The 17732-nt window shown below is 37.8% G+C and overlaps 5 protein-coding genes across 5 annotated transcripts in view; all 5 read left to right on the top strand.

Moving 5' to 3' along the window:
- The window catches only part of CBG22391, a gene marked incomplete at both ends in the record, with an annotated part of 3104 nt that extends 2359 nt beyond the window's left edge, over nucleotides 1–745 (top strand). The window contains 2 exons of the mRNA XM_002647164.1: nucleotides 1–598; nucleotides 646–745. The exon at nucleotides 1–598 is cut by the window's left edge and continues 507 nt beyond it. Of these exons, the coding sequence (XP_002647210.1) occupies nucleotides 1–598; nucleotides 646–745 (698 nt within the window). The remainder of the gene's footprint in view (nucleotides 599–645) is intronic.
- Nucleotides 746–1218: 473 nt separating this feature from the next.
- Nucleotides 1219–2426, top strand: CBG26555 (the record flags this gene model as incomplete). Its single annotated transcript, XM_045244949.1, has 2 exons — nucleotides 1219–1494; nucleotides 2235–2426. 2 exons carry the CDS (start codon nucleotides 1219–1221, stop codon nucleotides 2424–2426), a joined length of 468 nt encoding a protein of 155 aa, XP_045100510.1.
- Nucleotides 2427–2935: 509 nt separating this feature from the next.
- Nucleotides 2936–3915, top strand: CBG26554 (the record flags this gene model as incomplete). The annotated part of the gene is made up of 2 exons (XM_045244948.1): nucleotides 2936–3070; nucleotides 3709–3915. 2 exons carry the CDS (start codon nucleotides 2936–2938, stop codon nucleotides 3913–3915), a joined length of 342 nt encoding a protein of 113 aa, XP_045100509.1.
- Nucleotides 3916–4164: 249 nt separating this feature from the next.
- CBG22389 lies at nucleotides 4165–6195 on the top strand (the record flags this gene model as incomplete). Its single annotated transcript, XM_002647163.1, has 3 exons — nucleotides 4165–4261; nucleotides 4664–5085; nucleotides 5893–6195. The coding sequence occupies 3 exons, from the start codon at nucleotides 4165–4167 to the stop codon at nucleotides 6193–6195; spliced, it is 822 nt and encodes a 273-aa protein (XP_002647209.1).
- Nucleotides 6196–7573: 1378 nt separating this feature from the next.
- Nucleotides 7574–15273, top strand: CBG22388 (the record flags this gene model as incomplete). The annotated part of the gene is made up of 7 exons (XM_045244947.1): nucleotides 7574–7855; nucleotides 9020–9283; nucleotides 12240–12491; nucleotides 12539–12595; nucleotides 12918–14234; nucleotides 14824–15066; nucleotides 15136–15273. The coding sequence occupies 7 exons, from the start codon at nucleotides 7574–7576 to the stop codon at nucleotides 15271–15273; spliced, it is 2553 nt and encodes an 850-aa protein (XP_045097556.1).
- Nucleotides 15274–17732: the final 2459 nt, after the last annotated feature.

The following is a 17732-nucleotide window of genomic DNA, read 5'->3' as shown; positions in this document are numbered from 1 at the left end:
ACTCTAAAAGGTCACATAATAACGGCGGGAGAACTGTATCCGAATTCAAGAAGGTCAATAGAAATGTCTCTGGCGAGTCTGAAAGCGGTGATGATGAAAGGAAAGCAGATGGGAATATTTCTAGTGATGAGGAAAATGACAGTGATTGTGATGTGAATAGCTTGAATTCTAAACCCAATGTCTTCGATGAGTCGGGAGATATCGTCGAGGATGAAATTAATTGTAATTCCAATGATGAACATGTCAATCTAGTCCTTGACCCTTCTGTGGATCACTTGAACTCTCATGATTCTTGCATGGATCTTTCTGATGATCCAAGAAAGTATGACAGCGATTCTGATGAGGAGAATGATATTTTCGGATATCAGAATGTCAATCCAGTGCCGAAGCCATCAAATCGTGTCTCGAATGATCATAGTTCACAGATCGATCTTCGTGATGTTCTTGGAGAAAAGGGCTCGAGAAAGCCTGAAAGCGATTCTGAAGAAGTGACCGATGTTTCCACAGGACAACATGTGAAACCAATGTCTCTCAAAGAAAAGTTTCCGATTGGATACATGCATCGACTTTCGGATGATTCAGACGACAGTGAGACAAAGTGAGCGACTCATTTAAATGTTCAATCAGCTCATTAATATATTACAGAGACACCGAAACAACACCAGAAGACTGTCCATCACCGCCTAGAAAGAAGTCAAAGAGAAACTCAGGTCCTCCTTCCCGCTACCAAGCTTCCTTCAAATAAACCCCAATTGGCTTCAATTTTTTTTTCTCATCTTAAGGTCATTCTTAATTGTCTAATCCTTTTTTTTTTGTTTTTGCATTCTTTGTTGTTGCTGTTGTGTTGTTCAACTATGAATTGTTGCCACATAAAATTGTTCTGTTTTGTCTTTAAAACATTGAAAAAAAATTGAATCCGAATTATCAAAATTATTTAAAAAATAAGAAAAATTTCAATTACCACGAAAATTGAGAAAAGATGAGAAAAAATGGAAAATGGAGAAAAACCGAAATATTGCGAAAAAACGGAAAATTGGGAAGAACGGAGGAATATGGAAAAAAGAAGATGAGAAAAATTCAGAAGTTCCAAAATTCGTAGATTCTGAAATTTCAAAATTCTGAAGTTCTGAAACTCTGATGTTTTCGAGCTCTGAAATTCAGAAACTCCCTCAAAAAAAATTGTACCCCCGAATCACAAGCGTTGTACCCCTAAATGAAATGAGTTGTACCCCAGAATCATTGGTAGTTTGTACCCCCGAATCGTTGTACCCCCGAATTTTTGTACCCACGAATTTTTTACCCCCGAATCATCAATTTTGTACCCCTAAATCAGTTGTACCCCCTTGTACCCCCGAATCATTGTACCCCCCGAATTTTTTGCCCTTTAAACTTGCAACTGTCATCTTAAAGACAAGTTGTCTCGGTTCCGCTAAGAGATTTTGTCGAAGTGCAGTTAGCTCGTCGAATTTATTGAAACACAAAAATTATGAAAAGGTTAGTGAACTAATTGAAACAGAAAATATCGATTTAAAAAAACGAAATACTCTGTTCCAAAAAGTTTTTTTTGATTAAAAATAAGTGGTATATTTGGATAGAACTGAGCGGATATTTAAAAAATGGGCAAAAATTTTCTCAACTTTCTGAAACAAAAAACTTTTGTTTAAAAAAATTCCGCAACTGTTAATTGTGAGGCAATTCATTTCGGTTCATGTGAGAGATCTCGAAAAGTGGTCAACTAAAAAAAAATTTTACTATAATGTCGTAAATTTTTTATTAGTTGATCATGTTTTGATATCATTCACAGGAAACGAGATAAATTAGATTGAAGTTAGCGGTTGACTTTTTTGGTATTTCTTCGACAGAATTATTGGAACGCAAAAATTATGAAAATGTTAGTGAACTATTTGAAACAGAAAATATCGATTAAAAAAAACCGAAATTCTCCGTTACAGGAAGTTTGAATATTTGGTTAAAATTGAGTGGTAAAATAATGGTAGAGGTATCGGAATGCGACGATTTTCAAATTCTCAGGTCCCAGTTTTTTTTAATTCGACAATATGATAAGTATTTTATCAATTGACCACTTTTTGAGATCTCTCACAAGAAACGAGATAAATTGAGTTGAAGTTGGAGGAAATTTTGTTCCGGATCATTGCACAATATGGATGAAAGTCTTCAAAATGATTTTCTCACTTTCTGAAACAGAAAAAAAAAGAAAAAAAAATCATTTTCAGCAAGCAGACTTCTCATCCTGGATAACTCTTGTCTTTCCACAGGATGCTGACAAAACAGTCGTGGATAGCATCCGAAGAACGAGCCTCAGTGGAGCTGATATCCTCCTTCTTGCCACCGAACCATCAGTAAGGAATGTCCGGAACTTGATGATGTGCAATTCTCACGGCTCCAAAGTGAAGCGAGGAAAATAGTGAATATTCACCACGCCGAGAAGTTTGAACGAGAAATGATGCAGTATATGATTGATAAGAACCAGTGGGAGTTGCAGGAAACGAGATTAGCCGCTGGGCCAATTTATTGGCGCTGATGATTGCAGCGATAAAGAAGAGAAGCTCGTTTGGCTTGAAATCGAATCTTCAAGTTTTCATTGCATATCGCATGTGTCATTTTTTGAATCTCTGTCTTGCTCAAACCTATCTCTGTCCTCATTTCCTGACATTCCTGAATACCTGCTATTCGATATCCTCTCCTAATTTACTGTTTCAAATATAAAATAATTCTGCTAAACTTACGGTTTTTGTAATTCTAAAATATCGTTTTGAATTCGAGTTAACTTTTACTTCGTTTTTTGTTTTTGAATTCTTCAAATAATTTTTTTCCAGATTTAGAACCTCTGCAACCTTTTCCGTGAAGTTCAGAGAAGGTAAGACTTTTTTGTTTTGATTGCTGTTCTAACCAAATTTCAGAAAAACTCTGTTCAATGGAAGACCTTCGAGAATTAATAGAACAGAACGAGGGTGTCGCTAAAGAGTCAGCTGCACATGACGAAAAAGGAAATGCTAGGATTCCCGAACCCATTGGTATGATGAATTGCTGCTCCACTATTGCCTCTTGGGTTGGACTGTGAATTCAACTCGTGGTCGGTGAGTGTTTTTTGGCATTAGTTGTTAGTCAAAATGATCTGAGCACTTTGAGCTCAATTATCTCGATTACTATGAGAAATACCAAAAATCTGTCAACTAATAAAATTTTGATGACATTATGGTGAATTTTTTATCAGTTGACACATTTTTGATAATTTTCATAGGAACCAAGATAATTGATTTAATGTGCAAATATTTACATGGTGTTACTGAAGCATTCACGGGAAGGTCCACTTTAAGGCATTTTATTTCGGTTCCTGTAAACGATATCAAAAAGTTTTCAACTGACGAAATATTTGTGATATTTTGATAAATGTTTTGTTAGTTGATTACATTTTGATATCTTTCACAGGAAGCGAGATAAATTGAGTAGGAGTAACGGTTTAACTTTTCTAGCGATTTTGTGATTTCACAATTAGATTTTTTCATAGTATTGAATCGAATGCTACTGTGAAACAATAATTTTTAAACAGTTATTGAACTATTTGAAACAGGAAAAACAGAATTTTTTCTGGTCCAACAAGTTTGAATGTTTAGTTTCTCTTTCTTGTTTTAGTTATCTACCGAAAGGTTTTCCAAAATTATTCATCAAATCTGTTTTTCATTTCAGAAAGCGGACTTCTCCTCCTGGGTATCTCTTGTCTTTTCCGAGGAATCTGAAAAAAAAATTGACGGATCTGCTGTTCTCAGATTTGCCTTCGGTATGCCACTGAAGAAATATCTGGAACTTGGTGAAGTGCACTTTTCACGCCTTCAAAGTGAAGCGAGGAAAATCGTGGAAATTTACCAAGCTGAGAGGTATAACCGTCTCTTCTGATTTGAAATCAAATATCCACACCTTCGAGAAAAAAAAGTTATCGGAGATATTCGATTTGTTCTAATAATTGAATGTAGCAAAAATAAAATAACTTGTTAAAAATTTTTGTTGTTGATGTTCCAACCGATTGTTTCGAAAGCAATTCAACTTATACTTGTTCTATGATTTGTGATTCTTTTAGATCACTTTTTTTCCCTATTTAGCTAGAACCTTATATTCTGTGGGGTTAGTTCAAACTGGAAAGTCACCATGGAGGAACCCAACGATTTTCTTCGTCGAATTTTGGATAATCTTTACCAGAAAGCCACTGTAGCACCCAATAATGATGATGAACACGGAGCGATAGGTAGGTACCAAGTATTTAGAAACCGTTAATTTTATAAGGACCTTACAAATTAGGGGTTCCAAAAAATTTAGAGGAACACAAAGAGACCCTTAAAGCAACTTATGGGATGTGGAAAATATGAACCTTGGCCATTTTTCAATTTTTGTACCTCATTTTTTTGTTCCCTTTTTTGACCGGGTTCTTCTAAATCCCCTTACTTTAGTGGACCCTAGAGATCGTTAATATAAAATACAAAAAAAGTTGTGTCAAAATAAAGATTAATATGACCAGGGCTGTCGGAAACAGAGCCACGGATTTTCCCTTACGGCCTTTACGTCCGCCTAACAATTAGAAGTTAAAAAAAGAAACCTTGATTATGATCAAACCTTTTATACCAACCTAATAGTACAATATCTGATACAGATGCATTCAATCAGTTTCTGAAGGATCAGGAAGCACAAAAAGCAGCAAAAGAACAAATGTTGCAAGAACAAATACAAAAAGAAGATCAATTCGAAAGAGAGCTGCTTGCAATGCGAGCGTATGCCCGACATAACGCACCTGAAAACAACAATCTTGAGGAGCGCCGACGTGCCAAATTAAGACAGAAAAATATAGAATCAATGGAACGACTATTGGCTCAAATGCGTTCGCGACGAATAGAAGAGCAGCGTCAATTTGAAAGGAGAATAGGTTTCAGTGAGAGACAACCGGATGAACCTGAAGTTCGGGTGCCAATTCCACCGGAAACGCCTCATCCGTTGGGTCGATTGAATTTTGAGTTTGGAGAGGTTTCTCTGCCAGTTTTGCCACCAAATAAGACATCTGATTTCAAATTATGGTCGGTGAGTGTTTCGGTTTCGCTTCTGGGCTTACAACTAGTTGGGGCGTAACTTAATGTCATTTTCCTCTCGGTTCTTGTAACAGATGCCAAAAATAACCAACAGATGAAATGTTTTTGATATTATGATAAACATTTTATCAGTTGACCCCTTTTTGATATCGTGTACAGGAAATGAGTTATATGAGCTCGAAGTTGATATGCCGCGCTGCTAGCTACACAGTCCAGAAACTTTTATTTCCCGACAAATACAATGAGGTTTGTTGAAATGGTAATTTTTTCTGTTTCTTTAAAATCGGAAGTTTTGAGTCTGTTTTCAAAATTGCTAGTCTTATGATAACATGGCTTTTGAACATATTTGGGTATAAGAATCACATCACCGTCCACCAGGTTCTCGACCGTGTAGCTCTGTGACACGACACCTTTATACTCATAATTTGAGCTCAATTATCTCGGCCTCAGTAAGAGGTATCAAAACTCTGTCAACTTCAAAAATGTTGGTGATACTATGATAAACATTTTTGTAGTTACCAACTTTTCGATATCTTTTACAGAAGTCGAGATGATTGAGCTTAAACTGCGGGGATATGTGATGATCCAATTAACGAGATTATATTATTATTTAAGTTGCTACAAAAAAAAAATACATATACATATACAGGTTTTAATACATATACAGGTTTCATATACAGGTTTATATACAGGTTTTAAAACGTTCATATTTTCATAATTAACCTATTTATCCACTTTTTCCATGTTGGTGTCACAAATTATAAAAAAGTGAATACTGGTTCAATTCCTACGTTTTCAGCCAATCGACTTCATTCAGTGGGTATACCAAGTCATACGCCCACATGTGGTTGAATCAGTTATGACTCAAATTGCTGAATTTCAATTTGACGGATCAGTAGTCAGTGAACTTGCCACTGACGCCAAGATGAAGGAACACCTTGGACTCAACGATCAGCAACATTCACTCCTTAAAAGTGAAGCTAGAAAAGTGGTCAATCGGTATCATTTGGAGAAATTTGAAAAGGAAATGGAGCAGTACATGAACGAGTGGTTAATCAAAGAAGCAAAAGGGAAATTTGGAGATGATAATGATGATGATTAGTTCCAATTTTGAGTCTCCTTTTTGTTATTGGGCGTTGCTGTTTTTACATTTCATTTTTCTACACTAATAAAATCCATATTTTACTGTTTCTTATTTAACACTTCAGAATTGTTATTTCGAACATTATATGTTTTCCTTTTGAAAGAGGCCAGACACCAAAAAAAAGTTTTCCTGATATTTTGCATAGAGAACCTCCATGAGGGGTTGAACTCATGACAGGCAGCTCAGGGGTACAGCGCCGCTACCGGCTGAGCTACGGGGGCGCAAAGGCGCCTGACGACCGATATCCAGAAACCCACCGATAGCCAGAAAAAACAAGTTCGAATTTTTCTGTACAGCACTGTTTTTGGTTCTGTCAGAGTCTTAAAGGAGGCGAGACAGCAAAAATTTCGGGGGACAGTTCGGGGGACGAAATCGCGTATGTAGACGAAGATGATAATGATGATCAATTTTTTGCAAAAAAGCTATTTTTTTGGACCAAAAAATGACCGTCCTGAAAAACATGGCCATTTTTTTATAGAATTAAACATAAAATTTAGATTCTACATTAAAAAAATACATTAGAAACTGTTTTGAGATAAAAGATAAACTTGAGCCCCCTATGAGTTTTAGGCCAAAATGTGCCCAAAAATGAGGTTTCACCATGTGGGGGAGTACATGCCAACAAAAATTCGACCAAAATCGACCCTCTCCGATTTTGTTCAAATTTTCACTAGATGTAGTATTTTTAATGCGTAGTATTCTGGCAACGTTTCAGAATCCGTGCTCATCGTCTTCGTGTATTTCTGGAGCTCGTATTTTTTCATTGAAAATGAACTTGGAAGCAATTTTTGTCGCTTTTTTCCTGCTTTTGGTGCTTAAATTGAGACAATTTGGGTCAAATTGGTGGTAGAGATTGCGACCGCGTAATCCAACTACAGTTACCCGAATTTTGAAAATTTTGAGTTATTCGATCCAATTTTCTTATTTGTAAAAATTTCGTCAAAATCGTTTGGATTCTTTTATATCCACTTTTTGACCAAGTTTATCTCGATTCCTGTAAAAGGTATCAAAATGTGGTCAACTGATAAAATATTTAATACAATATCAGTAACATTTTATCAATTGACCACTTTTGATATCTTTCACAGGAAACGAGATAACTCGCCTTTAAAAGTTGATAGTGTAACCTTGCCCTTGACCGTTTATTACACACACACAAAATGCAGATAAGGGTGGTGGCCGCATTGCAATTTCCTAGTCCACATGTCTGCTGTCTCTTCGTTATCTACACTATCTCGCCGACAGGCGAGAATTGATTTTCTGTTTCACTTTTGTGTCCTTGTCCAATTGTTCAAACCTTCAAACCAGCAAAATTTCAATTTTCAGCGTTCCATCTATGGCCCAACCTCGACCATTAAACTCCCTTGAGAAGCTTCTAGAAGAGCTAAAAAAGGGTCCACTCAACAATAATCCCAATGACTTGGCCCAAAATCATCGGAGAATCCTGATCGGAGTTGCAGATTACGCGTTAAACTTGGGTGATAACTTACCAGCGATGGGATTTGGTGTCGGGAGACCAAGAAAACCGAAAATCCCAGATTTCCTAGTTGGTGAACATTTTCAAATGTGTTACGAGAGGATTACTGAAAATGAGGATTTTGATTTTCAGCGGTGGTCGGTAAGTATGGTTCTTTGGAGTTTAAAGAGAGGGTATAAATTATGCCCAACGGCTCCGTTTAACCGGAACTGTTGCGGTGCCCCGGGACCCCTTAACTTTGACCCAATTTATTTCGGACCGTGTAAGAGATATCAAAAACTGGTCAATTGACAAAGTACGGAAAATTTTATAATCAACATTCTCGTAACTGACAGTTTTATGATATCTTACACAAAAACTGAGATAAATCGGCTCAAAGTGGACAATAGAGGGTCGTTATAAATATTAGAGTGCTTACGGTAGAAAGGACCCCAAACTTTGACCCAAATGTCTTGGTTTCTGTGAGATATATCAAAAAATGGTCAACTGATAAAACATTTGTGATACTATAATAAACATTTTATCAGTTGACAACTTTTTGATATCGCTCACAAAAAGCGAGATAAATTGAATCAAATTTTGGGGGCACTTTTCAGCTGGGGGCAACGTAGAGTAGCCAACGGTAAGCCCACAAGTTAAAAAAGAGCTTACTTGAACAAAATTAAGAGAAAATTGTTTCCAATTAAAACTAAAGTATACACAGAGAAAAATAAAATGAAAGTTGCTATTTCGAAAGTGTTTTAATCAGTCAAAAGTATTGAGTTGGTGTTTGGTATTGGTATTGTCGCCGTCGTAAAAACTGTAATGTAAAGGCTCATTAGCTTTGAGCTCAATTATCTTGGTACCTGTAAGAGATATCAAAATATAGTCAACTGATAAAATATAGATAATATTATGATGAACATTCTGTCAGTTGACCACTTTTTGATATCATTTACAGAAAACGAGACAAAAAAGGTCAAAGTCTGGGGTGGCTGAAGTTCCAAGAAAACTATTTTTATGTAAAACTACAGTATGCCACAGTGAAAAAAAAATAATATTTGCTGTTTCGAAAATGTCTTAATGGTTTAAAAATATTGAATTGTTGATACACTCTCGGTTGTTGATACACTCTTGCCGCAAATTCTGCAAAAGAAAATCCCATTAACTTTGATCTAATTCATCTCGGTTACTGTTGAAGATATCGGAAAATGTTCAAGTTACAAAATGTTAATGACAAAACGTTGAAAATTTTTTGCTGGTTCAGCACCAAAGTTTGGGTCCCTTTTTTACCGAAAAAAAATTCAACCAAAGTTTTTCTTCCAGCAAACATACCTCTACAATTGGGTCGCCCATATTATGCCAATCCCGGACAACGATTTCATTGAAAAATTGAAAGAATTCAATTGCGATGGAAACATGATTCCTGAAATGGCTCTAAATATGAATGAAGTCTCCAAATTCTTCAATTTGAATCCGGAAAACAAAGAAAACCTACATTCTCACGCTGTCAGACTAATCAATAAGTACAAATTATACAAATATGTCAAACAACTCGACCAGTATAATAATGCATTGCCTGATCCTCTGGTGAGGGTGTTTTGAAGCTACAGTACTCCCATTTTTTTAAAATATTGCCGTCTTTGCTCCCTTTTTTGTGTCATTAAAATCCCCATGACTCTTTTCATATATCTTTTTCCAGTTTCTTGATCAGGTTCTTCCATTTCTTGTTTCTATACTTGTACTTTTTTATTATAACATGTAGTATTTAATAAATCGTTTTTGAGAAAAACAATAATGCAGTTTCAATTTCTTGTTATTTAGAGGGAAACTCGAAATTTAACAGTAAATTATACGATTAAAACGCATTTTGAGTATAATAAAAGTTTTTGGTGCAGACAAAAACCTTGGCTTTCTATCCAAGAGTTTTAATAATTCTCTCGTCAATCCCTAATCCACAATAATCATATCACATGCCATATAGCTTGATTTCCCACGGCGGAGCTGACTAGGTTTCCTAGGACACCGGAATGTCTGAGTGTCTCACCTTCACACACTATTTTGCTAATCCTTGTGTTTTTCATGTGCGGGCTTGATGCACAGCAAGCTAATACATTTTCCATTTTTCTCGATTTACATTTTCCCTGCTACTTACATTATTAGTATGGAATACGTTTTTTGAACTCTAGAATAAAAAAAAACAGTAACTTCAAAATATGGATTCAAGTAGGTAACATTCACATCAGAAAGTTAGACTGTGAGTTGTTCTTTTTAATATAGGATCATTCCATATTTTCATATAACGATGATGTAACAGTTCCTTTTTTAATTCCAACTATCGCAAAAAAATTACGATTTCATAAAGTTTTTATAGTTCTTCGTAAATAATTTACAGTAATACGCTGCTGAATCTGGAACCGAACAAACGAAATAATGAATTTATTCAGAAATTGTTGAACTTTAAATAATGCTCCTTTTGGGCCTAATTATCTCAATTACTGTAAGAGATATCAAAAATTTGTAACCTGATAAAATGTTATTGATGTTATGGCAAATATTTTATCAGTTGACAAAATTTTGATATCTTTTGAAGGAGCCGAGATAATTGAGCTCAAAGCGCACGCGCTGGGCGGGCTTCACTGGTACCGAGTTAAGTCGGGCAATAGTTGCATTTATTTTTGGCCCGAGCCATTTTGGCTTGTGGATGTAACTCGAAATTAACAAAAAACTTCTTATCGTGGGATATTGATCTCTTGGAACAGTGGTTCCTTTAAAAATCAGACTATTAAATTGAAATTTTCGAAATTAAAATTTGAATGATCGAAAGTATTGATTAAAGATTACCCAAGTAAGTTGATGAATTGCTTCATCAAGTTATTGCAACAGTGAAAAAATTCAATTTTCATAAATTTTTGGCTCCGCGAACCTCTATCGTCAATTCTAAAAATCGCGCAGATTAACATGGATTTTAAATAACCAATATCATGTATTTTAATCAATAGGAAAAATGAAGTTTTTGAAACATTGATTTCAATTTTGGACCATTTTCTTTTTATCGGAAAATCACTCGTTTGTGACATAGAAAATACGAAAACCTGAGTCATGACTTAGAAAATGAAATATTTTGGGCCTTGGCCTGTAAAAACCAAAAATTATTCAATTCCTTAGTCGGACATGTAGATAATTAACCTTATAAAAAATAAACAATTAAAGAGTTAAATTTAAAGCAGTAAAAATCAATCTAAAACTTTCAATGAAAAGTTGCTAAAGAAAAATGTTGATTTTGAAACTTACAGCTTTTTCTTCTGGAATTTTTGAAATTCTGGAATTGAATTTTCTCTCTCTCTCTCTCTCCTTTTTCTATCAAAAATCAATTCTGATTAACACGCCTGCTGGATCCCTGAAATTGGAAAATTCTGGAAGAAATGGAAAACTTGAAACGGAGAATTTTAGACATTGTTGAGAAAAACCTACGCAGTACAGACTGACAAGTTTCTAGAAAAAATAGAGAACTTGAAACAGTAATTTCTGAATTTCTAGAGCAAAAAAGAGGAGATAATGGTGACCCAATAGAATGTCAAAAATCGCAACAACTCCCTTTCTTTTGCTCATTCTGTCCATTCTAACTGTCTCTTCAATTTATATGATCATCAGTGTTGAAAAAGCATAGCTTTTCCCCGTAATCCCCGGATTTTCAGAACTTCTTCGTGAAGGTCTTCTAAGCTTTCCTTCCATTAGTATAATTCCAATCTTTTCAACACAAAATCTCATGTCCTTTAATCCCATCCCTCTTGCCACCTCATCTAATCTCTTCCTCTCCGCCTTCTCCAATTTCAAATATTCCACATGTCCCTCCTGATACCTCTCCGGTCATGTTCTCTTCGTCTCTCTTGCATCATTCGAAAAGTAGAGGGCACACACGCTCTTCATCTTCTACACTATCTCATTGCCTTGCGCAGAGGCCCTCCTCACTTGTCCACTCTATTTTCTTTTTTGTCTGGCTGTCTAACCTCTCTCACACGCTTGCTTACTTTTTTCCTGCCGGACACACAACATAGACAGGCAGAAGCGATCGATTCAACGGCAGTTGGTTCTGCTGCTGAGATAAAATCCGATCCTCTGTTTTCTCATTCTTTTTTTCGAAGGTAGGAGAACGCCCTCTAGTCACTGTCGGAAAGCTTCTCGAAACTTCCCACTATGAAAGAACCTACACGGAAATTAGTTGAAATTTTCAAAATTCTATGGGAGCGCCTTTGTAATTTCATTAGTTAGCCCCAACAAAATGTTTCAAATTTTCCCTGTTTCGCAATTCTCATAACTTTCAATTCAATGGGATTCCGCCAATTCTTCCATATCTGGTCCTTTTTTTCAAGGAATTGAATATCCGACTACCAACCCCGACAGAGCCTGTTCACCATATAATTTTTCGAAGCCAAACTACTTTTTAAATGTTTTTCTCCGTTTCACGATCCTCATCTCTTTTAAGCCGATGGAATTACTCTAATCTCACAATTGTCATAGGAGCTCTAAAATCTCAAAATTCCAGGAACTTGGCTCACCGTCTGGAAACCTTTGGAAGCTTCACGAAACTTCCTACCATTCAAGGATGCCAAGAGTAAGAATAGGTCGAGGAGCTCATAATCCCAGGGGCGGATTAGTGATGGCAATCAGGGCCAGAGAGGGCAGAGCAAGAATACCTCGACCTGCATCTCCCCCGGAGCAGCCACCAGGAAATGAACAACTTGCCGAGAGACCGCCACGTGGCTATACTGGACCACCCATGTTAGATGAAGGACCGGTAAGTGATTTTAAAGGAATCCAAAAATAAGTTTTCAAAAATTCCAGAATCACCCAAGACTCTACACATTGCCCAATAACAATGTCAACTTCCAGTGTTGGTCGGTGAGTTTGGTTTTTCAATTTTTTTTTACGAAATTGCGCTTCATTGAGACCTTAAGTTTCATAGCTATACACGCTTATAGAGCGTACCGTAAAACCTGTAATAGAAGGGCCCTATTTTCGCCAGTTTTACTCGGTTCCTGTCAAAGATTTCAAGAGCGTGTCAACTGATACAATGTTTATCATAATATCACAATCATTTTATCAGTTGATCATTTTTTGATATCTTGCATGGGAGCCAAGAAAAGTTAGCTTGACAGTGTGCGCTCCACGGAACAGCTGAATTAAGAATCAGGAGCGAAAAACTATAAAAACTAATTTTCAGCACGACCAAGTCATCATATGGTCCAAAAAAGTCTTCCCCGGCGCTGCTGGCACCCAAACCATCCAAAAGATTCAAAACACAGGAATCGCTGGAGACATTCTAGCGGAGGTGGCTTCAGATCCAGCAATGGTTGAATCAATGCGACTCGAAGAGCCTCAGTCCAGCACCCTGAGGTTCCACGCAGCCAAACTGATCAACGTCTATAATATCAAACGCCATAATATGAAGATCCGACGTGCTGGGGAATGGAACCAGCAGCGAGAACATGAGATTCTGGTCAGGAACAATCAACTAGAAATTGAGCGAGAGAATCTGGAGGAGCAGGAACAGATCCACAGGGAGGCGCAAGAGAGAGCAGCGCCAGCTGAAAGACAAGATGGACCGGCTTTTGAACCAGACCTGGCTTTTGAACCAGACCCGGCTCTCGAGGGACCAGAAGCCATTGAAAATCTGGTTAATGGAATTGAGCGAGATTTCAATAATCTCTTCATGGATGGACCACCATTGGATGCTGAGGGGAGAAATCATAGAAGAATGCGAGCGATTATAGCTCAAAGGAATTTGGAACGAGAGGCACGGAGACTTCGTAACGGTCCAGTTGTAGACAGAATGGCTAGACTTCATGCTCAACTGGAGAATATTGCCAGAGGAGGACTCCCAGCGGCCTTTGACCCTGAAGATCTAGAAAATGCTCGGGCAATCATGTTGGATCGAGCTGAAGATGAGCATGAGATGCATGAGATTCGATTGATCTTTAATAATGTTCCACCACCACCACCACTTCCGGAACATATTAGAATTCGTGCTGAGGAGCAGATGATACGAAATCGGGAGGCTCGAAACATTGGAATCTTCAGAGACGTACCACCCATTGGAGATATACTTCGAGCACATGACTTGGAACGTCATCGTAGGGAGGCCGAGAGGATTCGAGAGGCACGTGACAGAATGGTTGCCGAGATGGAAGCAGAGGCTCCAGGACAATTGGATGATGAGGATATTGAACTTATTATCGACGCGGCTCCCAGAAATCATGAGCTTGATGAGGATTCAGATAGCGATGAAGATGACGAGGAGGTTGAAGTTGCGCATGCAGTTCTGCAATTGGCTCAAGAAGAGGTGAGAGATGAGCAACCGATGCCCGATGAACCGGATCAGCAAGCTGGAGTTCCAGCTCCAGTGGCAGCTGAGGGTCCAGCTCCAGAGGCTGCTCCAGCTCCAGCAGTAGCCGGCCAGGCACCGGTTCCCGTAGCTGATGATGTTGACGAAGAGGATGAGGAGGTGCCAGTTCGTCCACCACGGTATAATGAAGGACCTGTAAGATTTAGGAAATTAAAAAAAAAATAATTTTTGCTTAAATTTCAGTTTCCCGGTGGAATCATATACCCAGAGGGCGGGGAGGATGTGGAGTATACAAGGTGGACGGTGAGTAAACTATTGCAAGTTGGGTTTTCTAGGCCACCACGTTAAAATGACCTAGAAACGGCCTGCCATGTCCCTGGTTTTTTTTCTAGGTCATTGGAACGTGGTGGCCTAACTTATGCAAGTTGCGTTTTCTAGGCCACCATGGCAAACGACCTAGAAACGGCCTGACAAGCCTCTAATGTGTTTTTGGGCAATTTTGTCGAAGTGGCCTTACTTTGAGTTTTCTAGGCAACCACTTTTTTTTGGCTAGAATTGGATTTATATTCACTTGTTGTGTTTTAAGGTAAGTTTAACGTGGTGGCCTAAAAAAGCTCTTTATTCCAGGGGACCCAAGGTCCAATACTAGGGGCTTTTACAGTCCCCATCATCTGAAGTACAGTGAATTTGACTTTGTTAGACGACACTAGCCCATGAAGTCATCAAGCCCAGGCAGCAATTTTTCAACGCCCAGAAATCTTTAAACAAACTTTCTGACTTTCAGCATGCCCAGTTCGTGGATTGGCTCCATCGAGTTGCCCCAGACGGTGAGCATGATGCACCTGATTTTCAAGAAATGTTACAAAGAGTGCGCGAGGATCTTACTGAAGGCATCGCCATCTATGAAATCGTCACAAACGACCGTATGATGGGATACTTCCGAATGTCCGAGGACCTTTACATTCACATTGCTTGGCATGGAGCTCGATTGGTGAACGATCTAGCTACACGGAACTACGAGGCGCTTGTGAGGCGAGCGAGAGAACGAGCGGCACTACGCAGGATTAGGAATAGACTACCTTCACCGCCTCTGCAGCCTCGTGAGCCAAGGCCAGCGGACAGGGCACCTTGGGAAATTCTTAGAGAAGAAGAGATGAATCCATTTGAACCGGCGGCTCCCAATGACGATGATGATGATTGGATGGCTCAATTTCATCCACCAGAAAGGATTTAAGAGATAGAGGCCGATTTTCATTTTGAGTTCCGACCTTAGTTTTTTCCTTTTTTAATGTCCCTTATACTACAGTGGAAAGTACTACAAGCCTATAATCCTTTAATATAAACCTTTAATGTACCAGACTCCTTTAAAAGACTCTCTTTTTTTTCAAATAATCCTTTAAGACTCCTTTAAACTTAATTTAAAAACGGGCTTCTTCCCCCATTTCTCAAAAAAAAACCTTTCCGGTACGTATAAAAATATTGCTTGCCCCGCTTAAAATCTCATGTCCCTTTGAATTTTCTAATTCTTTGCCTCCTGTTTGAATCTCATGTCCCTTTAAATTTCCGGTTCCACATATGTCTTTTATACCATTTTTATGGGTGCTATGCAGCCCTCGTTTTTCATTTTAATCCATATTTTTTGATTCCGATTTTCTGAAATTTTGTCACTTTCTGAGTTATTCATTTTTGCTTCTTTGACATTTCAAAACTTTTTTGATTATATGAAGTGATTTTCATTTAAAGTTTTAAAAACTTCATTTTCAGATTTGTGGAAGAATTCAAGAAAAAATGGTCGGGGAACCTATTCACTGGTTTTGGCAGAAAAGGAACTTCGGATAAAATATTTTTGAAACTGAAATTCCAATTTTCAGAACAAAAAATGAATTCAATTAGAAATCGTAGATTTGTACTAAACGGAACTACCAGAGCAACTGTAACCCATCATTTGTGAAACAACGTGTTTGAAACGGAGAAATAATGTATTGTACTTTAAGCTCATTTATCTCGGTATCGCTCAAAGTTTATGTCTACCATCGGTGGGCAGCCAATTTTTTTGCGACCGCTTAGCTTAACGTAAAATGGCATTTCAAGCTCAATTATCTCGGTTCCTGAAACATACATCAAAAACAAGTCAACTAAAAAAATGTTGGTGTATTATGATAAACATTTTTTTAGTTGACAAAAATTTATATCTTACAGAAATTAAGATAATTAAGGTAAAAGTTTAAATATCTACTTCTTACTAATAGTAAGGAAACTTTTCTGTGTGTGTGTCAGTGTGTCCGTCTCGGACATTTACTTGAATAACTCCAAAGGGCATGGGACTCCTATAATGGTGTGTGGTATGTAGCCATGGACTACCGAGCGCTTCATGTCCATGGTGTCCTGGGCCTTCTAGCTAACCGGGAACCTATAGGGTTGAGAATCGAAAATTTCAAATTTATGTTGAAACTCACTAAAACTTCAGGGAATTCTCAAAAACGGTTTTCAGGCCTATCTATGTGCTGCCCACAAAAAATTGAGCTGAAAGCTTCGCAACAGAAATTTTTTGTAACATTTTTTTCGTGATTAACTCAAATTCTGTGACCTACTGTAAATTTGGTTGCCGTGTTTTTTTTTTCGACTGCAAAACATTCTAGAGAATTCCAGGACAGTTTAGAATACTCTCGAAAGCTCTACATCATTCCAGAAAATTCTCGAAAATTCCAGAAATTCTAGAAAATTCCAGAACATTCTAGAAAATTCCAGAAAATTCTCGAAAATTACAGAACATTCTAGAAAATTCCAGAACTTTCTAGACATTTCTAGACAAACGAAAAATTCTGGAGTTGTTAAACTGGACAATAGAAGTGTGGTCCCATACAACAAGTACCTCTCCAGAAAGTTCAGAAGTCATGCGAATTTGGAAATTCGTGGGAACGTCGGAGCAGTTAAATATCTTTACAAATATCTTTACAAAGGTACATCTCGAGCTGCTATCCGCATCTACACTGATAAAAATGAAGTCGAGCACAGGACGAAGAATGAGGTCAACAGCTACTTGGATGGTCGATACGTCTGTGCTCCAGAGTCTCTTTGGCATATCTTCGACTTCCGAATGTCCGACAGAAGCACGCCAGTTATGCAGCTCAAAGTGCATCTGAAGAATGCCCAAGAAGTCGTTTATAAAGAAGGAGAAGAAAAAGATGCAGCAGAGAGAGGACAGATCCGAGAAACAACACTAACAGCGTGGTTTGCTGCAAGCAAAAGATGATATGATGAGCTTGAATCGACTGGAATGATTCCAGAAGACGTTGTGGACTGCCGAGGTATCTATTATGTTGAGATGCCAGAACATTTCCAATTCACCAAAGGAAAATGGACTCTTAGAAAAAATGCTACACGATCGATCGGAAGAAGGCATTTCGTGTCTCCGAGAGATCAGGAAAGATTCGCATTGAGAGTCATGCTCCTAAACGTCACTGATGCCAAATCTTATGAAGATTTGCAAACCGTTGGAGGTGTCTTTTATGAGAAATTTGTGGATGCTGCTAAAGCTGCCGGATACTTGACTGAGGACATTTTCTATGAAAAGTCGTTGGAAGAAGCAGCGTCATTTCATTCTGCACCACAACTGAGAGGATTCTTCGTGACTCTGCTGATGTTTGGGGAAATCCATAATGCTGAAGAGTTATGGTACAGGTAAGAAATTAA

This window comes from Caenorhabditis briggsae, assembly GCF_000004555.2.
Source record: "Caenorhabditis briggsae complete genome, chrIV, whole genome shotgun sequence".
Lineage (NCBI taxonomy): Eukaryota > Metazoa > Nematoda > Chromadorea > Rhabditida > Rhabditidae > Caenorhabditis > Caenorhabditis briggsae.
This window is presented reverse-complemented; position numbering and strand designations above follow the sequence as displayed.